Source organism: Petromyzon marinus, chromosome 14, assembly GCF_048934315.1.
Source record: "Petromyzon marinus isolate PM22_M1 ecotype Great Lakes invasive population chromosome 14, UKy_Petmar_22M1.pri1.0, whole genome shotgun sequence".
Classification (NCBI taxonomy): Eukaryota; Metazoa; Chordata; class Hyperoartia; order Petromyzontiformes; family Petromyzontidae; genus Petromyzon; species Petromyzon marinus.
In genome coordinates, this window is record NC_133680.1 from 816,274 (window position 1) to 828,757 (window position 12,484).

The 12,484-nt window shown below is 46.2% G+C and overlaps 1 protein-coding gene across 1 annotated transcript in view; it reads left to right on the forward strand.

The window, feature by feature from the left end:
* Nucleotides 1-568: 568 nt before the first annotated feature.
* Nucleotides 569-12,484, forward strand: part of EXOC4 (exocyst complex component 4) — a 113,240-nt gene continuing 101,324 nt past the window's right edge. Inside the window, exons 1-4 of the mRNA XM_032954491.2 lie at nt 569-882; nt 9,424-9,613; nt 10,428-10,622; nt 11,330-11,514. Coding sequence (XP_032810382.1) covers nt 806-882; nt 9,424-9,613; nt 10,428-10,622; nt 11,330-11,514 — 647 coding nt within the window. The 5' untranslated portion in view covers nt 569-805. The remainder of the gene's footprint in view (nt 883-9,423; nt 9,614-10,427; nt 10,623-11,329; nt 11,515-12,484) is intronic.

The following is a 12,484-nucleotide window of genomic DNA, read 5'->3' on the forward strand; positions in this document are numbered from 1 at the left end:
GTCTACATTATAGACTGTCAGTACACTCACCAAACTTAACCATTACTACAGTTTACATTATAGACTGTCAGTACACTCAGTTTAATAAACAGGCTACAGTCTACATTATAGACTGTCAGTACACTCACCAAACTTAATAACCAGGCTACAGTCTACATTATAGACTGTCAGTACACTCACCATACTTAATAACCAGGCTACAGTCTACATTATAGACTGCCAGTACACTCACCAAACTTAATAACCAGGCTACAGTCTACATTATAGACTGCCAGTATACTCCGATTTAGAACCAGGTTACAGTCTACATTCGTGTTTTTTAGTTTTTTCATTAACTTTATTTAAAATTTTCCATCTACGTGACTTTACCGAAATAACCAAAGAATATGCTTTACAGTACCTCGGTTTAAATTTTTAACTACGCCGAAAGCACAAATCGGTTCGTCACGTATTTGCTGTCTCTGTTGCTGTCTCTGAGTAAAAGTTGTTATATTTCCAGTTCTTCGTGAATTGCACGTTAATTTATTAAGCGTTAACTCTAATTAATAATTATTCGCGCTGAGATTTTGCTCGCAACTTTCTGAGCGAATTTCCAAACGGCCGGGGCTGCCGTCCCGTCGTGAACCGCCTCATCCGTGAGGCGAGAGACGTCCGCCTCTCGTCGTGGGGCAACGCCGCCACGACCCACGCAGCCCAGCAGTGGAGAGAGCCTGCCCCGGCCGTTAAGTTAAAATTATCGACGATTTAGGGGGACAAATTAAAGAAATAAAGAGGTTTTCACCGGGGTTTGAGCATAGAGGGCGCAATGGCGAGCGACGTTCGATACCGCAGCGCCGTCAGCAAGTCCAAGGACCCCTCAGGCCTCCTCATCTCTGTCATTCGGTAAAGAATGTTGTCGTCGTTTCTTCGTCGTCTTGTTTTGTTATTGTTGTTGTTTTGGTTTAGTTAATTGGGGTTCGCTAGAGATCAGCGGTGGCTCCGGTGTGAGGGGCGGTGCGGCCTAGTGGGATGCGCCTCGCCTGGAGGCCTGAGGCCTGGATCTCTGCCGTCTCTGTTGCTAAATGTGAAACATTAAAATGTGAAAACTTCAAATGTCGGGCGCTGCAAGTCACATTCGAATATTGTTCGCGAGATTTGTAGCGCTGCATGTGAACTAGAGACCCTGTCGCGGTTCGTCGCGGCATCGCGAGCGGCGATTTTCGGAAGGCCTTCATCCAGCAGTGGATGAACCCTGGCTGCTGCTGATGGACGCGATGTGTCCTGTGTGCGCGCAAAGTTCGCGTATTGTCAGTCGTTTAAATAATGCGGAATTCTGTATTTATAATAGAGAAACATCAAGTCATTAACCGGGGACTGCTTGTCTGTGTTGAGGGCGACGTCACGGAGTCGGCTCTGTTCACTCGTCAAACTGTTAATCGTGTCCAGCAGACCTCTTATCCATCCACTGCTAGCCCATCCCCTTCATTGCGTCGGTCATGTTGGTTTGACCATACTTCACCATTCTGGTCACTGAAGGTAGGGTCCGAGAATCACCGCAGAATTTAACTCGTGTTGCCACCGCTCCGCAGTTTATTATTATTAAACTCTACTGTATGTTGTTATTCAGTTTCAATCGAATCATCGTTATAATCGTCAGATGATTCAAGCATCCAATCATGGGTTATCCTCGTTACGGTTATTGACTCTGCACTGGTGGCTGAAGACTCCCTCATCACCATCAATAACAATTTCCAGTCGCAATGTCATCCATCAGTTATTTTCCATCCACTGCTGGATGAAGGCCACCGCATCCCGTGGTAGTCCCTCCTTGGACTCCTCTTCAGTCACTCGACGTCTCTGTCAACGTCCCATCCAGCAACGGTGCCCTGCACAAGCCCACAATTACTATTCTTAGCTATTCTTAACTGTTAATAGGATGTCTCTGAAGGGGATTTATTCGCTGGTCCATGTGCTGCCGCTTGCTCTTTCTGTCTCGGTGTAATTCCGAGGATGCGTCTCGCCACGCTTCGTTGCACACTTTTCAGATTGTCCTATCTCTAGGTCGGTGTCCCATGTTTTTCATTCGTGTGCCATATTTTGGCGGTGTGTGCCGATTTAAAACTTGTCTGCGAAAAACAACGGCACGTTGCTTCTCGGTATCAAGTTCAGCTCTCTTGTTGTTATCATTGTTGAATATATGATGTTGATTGTCGTCATTGTTGTTGCTTCTAGTGTAACCTAGTTGTGAGCACTTTCTATGAGCCAGCAGCCAGAGAAGGCTGCTACTCAAATGCAACGGTTTCTGTAATAAATTATAAAAACCCACAGCAGCAACAGTAGAATGCGTGCAGGCTGGATTCAAACACGTTAATACCACGCAGAGGTGTACAGCAAAAAGGCATCATGCCTGGCCTGAATATTTTATGATTACCACATCGCATCTACAATGCTCTCAGCCTTGTCTAAACCACCAGAGTAAAAGTTTGGCTGTGTTGTCGTTTAGGCCACCCACTCAAGATGAGCCTCGGCTTAGGCAATGCTGAGAGTATTATACATGCATGCAGTGTAGTCATCACATGACATACATGTGTTGCGGCGTAATCCACAACTCCGAAGCAGATTGCGGTTAGGAGCTCACGCCACGTTTATTAAGGGCTTATGCCAAAGTGTGTTAGGGGCTTACGCCAAAGTGTGTTAGGGGCTTACGCCAACCCACCCCCCTAGCCGATAACTCCCCAGGGGACAGGGGTACAAGGATCCCTACAACCCCGGCTAACTCGGTTCTCCTCCCTGCCCCGGGCCGGGACTACCCCAACCTCGGCCGGTCGGGCGGAGTAGCCTCCCTTAGCCTCGGGTGAGAATCAGCTCCCCTTAGTCCCCACTCCTACCCCTGACGACCCCCCGTTACATCCCGGGTCCCCCTTTAAATACCCCCCCTGGAGCATGACGTCACCGTCCCCCCAGGGTCCGCCTGACGTCACGTTCTGCGACGCCACTCCGAGGGCGAGCGTGACGTGACGTCACCCACTACCCTACACATGCAAGGCATGATGGAAGCTGCTCCTTTTGTGAGCACACATTTGTTTGTTGTTGAAATCTGAAGGCTGCCATGTTTTTGTCCCGACGAAGGGTGCTATAAGGAAACACGGCTTCTTGTTAATGAGTCATCAGTCACGTGCCACACCTGCGGTCATCTGACACACATTGTCTGCCTCGCCTGCATTTGTTTATGCAGGGATACGATAATCATTTGACCTGGCACTACAACATCCTAGCGTGCCGGCTTCCAATTACAAGCAGGATATAACACTCCCATTACACAAATCACAAAAAATCCTTATTCGCCACATTTTAAATGCATCCATTAAATAAATGGATGTTGCCACAGTGTAATGGTCAGCGCACTGGATGTGTAATCCAGAGGTCGCCGGCTTGATCTTCCAGCGCGGAAGTTGAAACAATGGGGGCAATTTTCTTAATCCCCTGCCCCCACCGCCTCTGTCCACCCAACAGTGTAAAAAGGTTCAACCACAGCTAGTCAATCGGCATGCCGCATTCACATTGGGTGGAGTAAAGTGTGGATACTCCAGCATCTTCCAAGACATCTAGCCAGCATGGAAGAGTAGGCCATATCCATATATAGAGGGGCTCTATAGAGCTCATTCGAGTGGAGGCCCCTTCTTCTAGCAGAACGGATAAATGTATGGCGTGTGGCCAATAGCATATAACTGTATTTCCTCAACTCCATTTCTTGTGACCAACCATGGCACATCTTTCTAAGTTTTCCATTTTTTTTTTCAAATACACATTAAATTCTTACAGCATGATGATTATTGCCAAACATACTCATGTGATGTATAGAGCTCTGATTAACTTGCCATCTCTCATTTACATGCCCCAACTATATCCCAAATCAGTGTACAGGAATCAGCAGATGTTTATTAAATGTTTATGTAGCATTGAAATGCCTCAATCATGGAATCATGCCTCGTTCTTTCTAAATCAAAAGGAGACAACTGACTTTAAGACTGACATATCCCTTTAGCCTCCTATCATGCATATATCAAATGCATGAAGGTAATTTAAAACTGAACAATTTACAATCTAGAGGGCCATCAATCAAATAAACATGCTGGGTTTAGGAAAGTTTTTTTTTTATCATCCATCACATACATGCAATCAATCAGATCTAATAACGTTATGTTTAGCATTTGCAGACTCCGAAAATGCATTTGAAGTGGTGGAAATGATGCAGCTATCGAAGCACTCTCAAACCTATGTACAGTGAGGGAAAAAAAGTATTTGATCCCCTGCTGATTTTGTACGTTTGCCCACTGACAAAGAAATGATCAGTCTATAATTTTAATGGTAGGTTTATTTGAACAGTGAGAGACAAAATAACAACAATATCCAGAAAAACGTATGTCAAAAATGTTATTAATTGATTTGCATTTTAATGAGGGAAATACGTATTTGACCCCTCTGCAAAACATGACTTAGTACTTGGTCGCAAAACCCTTGTTGGCAATCACAGAGGTCAGACGTTTCTTGTAGTTGACCACCAGGTTTGCACACATCTCAGGAGGGATTTTGTCCCACTCCTCTTTGCAGATCTTCTCCAAGTCATTAAGGTTTCAAGGCTGACGTTTGGCAACTCGAACCTTCAGCTCCCTCCACAGATTTTCTATGGGATTAATGTCTGGAGACTGGCTAGGCCACTCCAGGATCTTAATGTGCTTCTTCTTGAGCCACTCCTTTGTTGCCTTGGCCGTGTGTTTTGGGTCATTGTCATGCTGGAATACCCATCCACGACCCATTTTCAATGCCGTGGTTGAGGGAAGGAGGTTCTCACCAAAGATTTGACGGTACACGGCCCCGTCCATCGTCCCTTTGATGCGGTGAAGTTGTCCTGTCCCCTTAGCAGAAAAACACCCCCAAAGCATAATGTTTCCACCTCCATGTTTGACGGTGGGGATGGTGTTCTTGGGGTCATAGGCAGCATTCCTCCTCCTCCAAACACGGCGAGTTGAGTTGATGCCAAAGAGCTCCATTTTGGTCTCATCTGACCACAACACTTTCACCCAGTTGTCCTCTGATTCATTCAGATGTTCATTGGCAAACTTGAGACTGGCATTTATATGTGCTTTCTTGAGCAGGGGGACCTTGCGGGTGCTGCAGGATTTCAGTCCTTCACGGCGTAGTGTGTTACCAATTGTTTTCTTGGTGACTGGTCCCAGCTGCCTTGAGATCATTGACAAGATCCTCCCGTGTAGTTCTGGGCTGATTCTTCACCGTTCTCATGATCATTGCAACTCCACGAGGTGAGATCTTGCATGGTTCCCCAGGCTGAGGGAGATTGACAGTTGTGTTTCTTCCATTTGCGAATAATCGCACCATCTGTTGTCACCTTCTCACCAAGCTGCTTGGCAATGGTCTTGTAGCCAATTCCAGCCTTGTGTAGGTCTACAATCTTGTCCCTGACATCCTTGGAGAGCTCTTTGATCTTGGCCGTGGTGGAGAGTTTGGAATCTGATTGATTGATTGCTTCTGTTGACAGGTGTCTTTTACAGGTAACAAGCTGAGATTAGGAGCACTGCCTTTAAGAGTGTGCTCCTAATCTCAGCTCGTTACCTGTATACAAGACACCTGGGAGCCATAAATCTTTCTGAATGAGAGGGGGTCAAATATTTATTTCCCTCATTAAAATGCAAATCAATTTATAACATTTTTGTCATGTGTTTTTCTGGATGTTTTTGTTATTATTCTGTCTCTCACTGTTCAAATAAACCTACCATTAAAATTATAGACTGATCATTTCTTTGTCAGTGGGCAAACGTACAAAATCAGCAGGGGATCAAATACTTTTTTCCCTCACTGTATAAATAAAATAAAACAATCAGAATGATGAAAACTATTCATAAGGATGTAACAGCAGCACAGAGATTACATTTAAAAAGTAACAAAATACAAATCACAAGATGAGCTTGGCAAGGGGATTTTAGGGAATGATTGAAGAACCTAATAAAGACATTTTAACAGTTTTTTGCGACTAATATCCATAATAGAGGGTTTTTTTGGATTAGATCACGTAAATATATCAATGTGTCATTAAAAGCCGCCACCATCCGACACAGCCAATTAGTAAGGGTTGTCACGTAAACAGAACGTGCCAATTCGTCACTAGTACAGCATTACCTGTGTGTTGGAGAGCCAAGCCACAACATTTACAATCTGAGTACGATGTTTTGCCAATAATTACAACTAGCTGCATCAGGCGACAGCCAGATTTGTGGATAAGTCTAATTGTTTCATTCCTTATATAGAGGCGTAGATATGGTGACCATGCTTCTGCGCTCTGGCGCCACGGAGGGGGGGGGGGATTACTGAGGCAACGTACATTATGCATTACGTGAGGCCTTTGAACTTGACCTTCCTGTATATTGTATGTATTCAAATAGCCGTACCAACGGTAATCCCTATTGAAGTATGCTGCCCTTTGTAGGCATGCATTTAAACAATGTATTATTTGATTATTCGCTTCCACGCAGCACTATGGTGGTAGCTATTCGAACGGTTAAAGTTATTTTAATTTTTCGTTTTAAAGCTTTTGTGACTGCAGGGATTCATCTTCTTGGTTATTTCGGTAAAGTCACGTAGAAGGGAAATAATAAAATAATAAAAATAAAACAATCAAATTATCACAGCGCTCCAATGTCATTCCGACAGCTCTGTTTCTTCACCTGAGGACGGCTTCTTGTGTTGTGGCCGAAACGTCGTGAGAATTTTATTTAATGTTTTATTTTTATTATTTTATTATTTCCCTTCTACGTGACTTTACCGAAAGAACCAAGAAGATTATTTTTATTTCTTTCAATTTCGATAGATTATCTAATTAGTCTTGGCCAGTAGTAGCTAATTTTTCACAGAATTTCAACATCAAAATCAATTGAGTGTCCTTGTTGGCACGCATGTTCTGCTACTGCTGACAGTTGTATTTGGGAGAATTTAATATTTCTGATGTTCTTTTAGTCTCTTGCTGATCATTCGTCCTGTTTGCCCAACATAACATTTACCACACGTGCAGTTAATCCTGTACACACCTTCTGTTGATAGCATCGGTAATACATAATTTGTACCAGATATTAATTTATCTTTTTTATGTACCGTGCCAAACATCTGGCTAGTTTATCAGTTACTTCCGCAATGTATGGTATTTTGATCATTTTAATTACTTGGGCAGTTTCAATTCCCGTGTTATTTCATTTGGTTTTGGCATTCAATATCCTGTTGATTTGTGCATCATTGTAACCGAAGTGCTGCAAACGAGCGAATCATCAAATAATAAATGATTTAAATGCATGCCTACAAAGGGAAGCATACTTCAATAGGGATTACCGTTGATACGGCTATTTGAATACATACAATAGACAGGAAGGTCAAGTTCAAAGGCCTCACGTAATGCATAATGTACGTTGCCTCAGTAACCCCCCCTCACGTAGCGCAAGAGCGCAGAAGCGTGGTCACCGCATCTACGCCTCTATATAAGGAACGAAACAGATTTCTCCACAAATCTGTCTGACACATCTGTAGTGGGTTCACTGAAAGACACACAAAATCAGGAGGCAACACGTTTATTCTATGGACCACAACGGGATAACGACATAAACCGGGTCAGGACAGTCGGCACATTGCCTGACCCACGATGCCGAGCACGAAGACTGAAGACCCAGGGGAAGACGTAGCACGGAGGACTCCATTCCAGCAGACAGCCCCAACCCAGCCTCGGGACCTCCCTTTTATGCCCCCCAGCATGGCCTGGTTCCGCCCTCGGCCACGCCCCCTTCAGGAACCTCCAGAAGGTTCTGGGCCATACCCCACGTGTCCCTTCTGTCACCTTTGGCCCACATCCTTACCCTGGCCTATCACGTGCCCTTGCCAGCCAACCGGGGTTGCTATGTCCTCAGATGCCCCCTCTCTGCCAACCACCAGCACTACGCCCCCTAGGGACCCGTTCCATGACATTGCATGCCCTACTGGCAGAGAAGGCTACTACACTCCCAGTTCCCCTCTCTTATCAGTAACTGGCGCGAGGCGCCGTAGTGACCCATTCTATGTCACTACACATCTACGACTCTATATAAGGAACGAAACAGTTAGACTTCTCCACAAATCTGACTGTCGCCTGATGAAGCTAGTTGTAATTACTGGCGAAACATCGTACTCAGATTGTAAATGTTATGGCTTGGCTCTGCAACACACCGGTGTGCTGTACTAGTGACGAATTTGCACGTTCTGTTTACGTGATAACCCTTACTAGTTGGCTGTGTTGGGTGGTGGCGGGTTTTAACGACACATTTATATATTTCGGCGATCTAACACAAAAAAACCCTCTACTAATAAAGACAGCTGGAGAGTTGGGCTCAAGATTAATATGAGAAAAACAAAAGTCGTGTAAAACAAGTTCCATGAAAAAATTAAGGCATTTGTCGGAGAGACAGGATGCATTGGAATAAGTAAACTAAGGACAGCTTCGAAGGGTGACTGGGATAACCAAAATGATGATGTTGAGTCGAGCAGGTAGGAGTGCTTTTGCAAGTTGATAATGAAAGCAACACATCATTGTGGCTCAAGTAGAAAGTTTTCAGTCGGTGCTTATTACCCGTCGTGACATGGATTGGAAACACGGACACCGACGTGGAACGTGAGCGGGCAGTTGTGCAGAGCAGCGTGGAGGGGATCGCGTTTGGTGTTGCGCTGAGAGGCAAGAAAGAGAAACGCTGAGATCACATAACAAATGCAAATTAAATTATCGTATCGACTGAAGAAAACGTTTGTGTAACCCTGCTTAAATTCAAGAATCCTATTAACTGTCGTCTATTATATCTTAAATGGTGCTCTTTATCGCTGGCCACTTGATGATTTGGGCCTTTTGTGCTCAGCCACCATTTGTAAAAAAATGTGTTACACCGATGGCGACAATCAAGTTAAACAAGTTTGATGATTAAAAAAAAACTTTAAGAATGAAAACCAGGTCGAACAATAATACATATGCATTAACTATTTAATGCTTTCCAACATGTGTTTGATTGGAAAGCGTTTAATTAGCAGTACAGAAGCTGATGGGTTGTGTTCAAGGCAAAATACGTTTGGCTATTTATAAATCGTTCTTTTGGCTCTGGCTTGTGTCTCCAAGTGTTGGGCAACGTTACAATCAATTGATATGAGTTTCAAAAATGCAAGTTTCTAAAAGCTGTGCAACGTTGTACGAAAAGTTCAGTTAATATTGAATAATTATTTGAAAAACAATCTTGATCCCATGTTGCATATAGACAGACAAATAGACGCACCGAGCCGATGCATCGACACTTTCACCCATAGTTGGAAAGCGTTGATAAATGATGACAACCATGTTGATAATGGTGATGGTCACGATGGTATGGGCAGGACCCTCTCGACCAGCGATGATGTTCACGACCGGGAGGCAGAGAAGCAGCGGCTGGAAGAGGCATACGACCGCTGTGACCACGAGCTGGACGACAAGATTGTGCAGCACTACACGGAGCTCACCACTGCCATCCGCACCTACAACTCCATCACCGAGCGCATCGCCGCCTCGCGCTCGCGCATCCGGCAGGTACACGAGCGCGCTCGCAGTTTCGCACGAGCGGTGCAACTTGGGTTTGCCGCAATATAATTGTTCGCGACCGGACATTCAATTTGTAGAAGTTGTGTTTCACATTTTGGTCGTGTTGTTTTCGTGTTTTAGTGTACTTCCAAGAATTTATTACGTAGGGTTTCCCGACCAATGTTAGATTTTTGTGTTAGGCCACGTGTGTCATTATGATCCTCCACCCCAATACGGTTGGCACGGTTGACTTCGTCAGGTGGTGGAGGGTTTCCAATGACAGATTTGTTCAGATCATCATTACAAACTCCAAATTGTTTATGAATTGCTTCAAGTACGAATAGAGGTGGCTTGAAAGTTATTCAACGCGGGTTCACTCAACATACGTCTTCTCGTCATTGCAACGTTATGATATATCATGCTTACAACTCGAATGTTGTCAGAAAGTGATGACGTCATGGCGTTAATTACTCTAGGAAACGCTGTAGAAAACACTCATCGAATGCGTAATAGCTTGCTTTTTTACTTTAATGAGCATGGTGAACTTTAATTACTGTTCTTTCGTAAATATTTCATCAGGAAATTAATCAAGAAATGAAATATTTAAGAGAGATTAAAAAAGCGACGATAAATCACTCATCCACCTTCGCCGCAATTTTGTCGACACATCAGAATGTTACGCGAGCCTCGCCCAAAATCAATCACGGATGGTAACGGCTGCAGTACCCCTGCTCGGTGAACGACGACGTCACCGGTTCGACCCACGTCGTCGCATGCCCCCCCCCCCACAACCACATAATTTCCCACCCCATGCTGGCGGCAGGTGCGAGAGAACCTGCTGTCGTGCAAGACGCTGCTGCAGTGCAAGCGGCATGAGCTGCGCAAGCTGTGGGTGGAGGGCGTGGAGCACAAGCATGTGCTCGCCCTCCTCGACGAGATAGAGGACATCCGCCAGGTCCCGCAGCGGCTCGACCGTGCCATGGGCAGCAAGCACTACCTGCGCGCCACCGACATGCTGGTGAGGAGCGCTCTGGCACTCGCCGGCTGCCACGGCAACCGGCCGGCTCGCCGCTTCCTGACAGTGTACGGCCCACCGCCACCGCTTGTCTTGCTGGTTTTACCCATCGTGTAACATTCATGGCTCTCCAAGTGAAGACAGACGAGAGATGGATGAGAGACCTGGAGACAAGAGGTAGACATTGATTGTCACGTGCGGGGACGTTGTGACGTCACGTGGTCCGCCAGCATGCTAATTTTATTATGTAGCCCGCATAAAGTACTATTGAGGAACTCTGTTTTTCCCAGCAAACCTACACGTGCAGCCTACCGTACTATTCTAGTGTGGCGGTCCCCAACTTTGTGGTCCCTTTACTATTGGCGCTCCCCAAGGCCGTGGGAAGGGGTTGCAGATGTCACAATTTTTTTTGCAAAACGCTACATCTTTTTCTGCCCGTTGCATGAGCAATCTCATTTATACGAGTCAATAAAAAGCAAGTACAGTCATTTTTATGTTTTTTTAATTAACATTTTTATCGCGCCTTTAGATAGTTTCAATTTGCAAAAATATGTTATTGGTGCACAGAATTTCCTGAGGGGTGACAGTGATCCAGGGGCTCGGAAAGGTTGGGAACCACTTTCCTCTCGTATATATTTCCTATAAATCCCAGCTCCGTCACGTACTATGCACCTCGAGCCGTGCCCGGTCGCCCGCGCGTGGCCGTACAGGTGTCGGCCGTGGAGGCGCTGGACGGGCACCTGCGCCAGGTGGAGGGGCTGAGCGAACTGCGACTGGAGCTGCACGCCAAGAAGATGACGCTACACATAATGCTTATCGACGAGCTCCACCGCCACCTCTACATCCGCTCCACGGGCCATGCCGCACACCACGCGCCACCGTCGCACCTCCCCGGGTACGGCGCAACTTTACGTGCGCGCTCTGACATACACGGGGGGGATAACGAGCGTGACGTGTAGCACGTGGGATTTGCGACGCGTCGCGTGACGCGGTAGAACGCGGCGCTCAAGAGCTGACGCCCGTAACGGTGTGTCACGCAACAAGAATCAAACTCCTGATGTGACACACGTGACGTGACAACCACATCGGTAGCCGCCATTCACCGACAACGTGGGGGTGACGTCACCGCAGCACTTGTGTCAGGCTAGGTGCACTTTTGGGCCATCATTTGAAGTGTTAAAGGCTTACTGCTCGTAGGAAGTCACGGGAGAGACTCAGGTGTTATGGGTTGAGCAAGATAAACTGACAGATGCACCTCCCGTGCTCCGTTCATTGTGAGCGTTGCTCTTCCGTCTCCAACTACGCAGCAGCGTCCTTCACGAGACTCCTCCACAGAGGCCGATCTGGTGACAGTCGTTGGAAAGTTTGCACGTGTGGCGCGTATAGAATTACACACGTAACGTGACACGCACAACGTGACTTGCACCGCATGACACCACGTGACACACACGGTCAATGCACATGGCCGCACACTGTTCTACAAGGGCGGCGGTGACCACAGACGTGACCTGTAAACCAGCACTGTGGAGGCGAGTGTTGGTGGATGGCACAAATCTTGTGAAACTCCTTTCCCGTGGGCATCGAGGAGCCATGCCCTGGCTCGCTAAGAGAAGGCGGTCGAGCAAAGTGTAGACTATCATCTGTTCCATCTGTAACGGTAGTGTGTTGCCCCCTAACACGCGTGGGTTTTCTCATGGCGATCCGGTTTTCCTCCCACATGTAAAAACACTCATTCATTGGCTGAAACATCTTAATATTTAGAGGACTGGGGAACTTGGGCAATTGTTGGTAGCACCAGCTCACCGCCTGGCTGACCTCCCGTTTGTCTGCGGGTCGTCGGCGATTGTGAGGTGCCATTTGCTTAA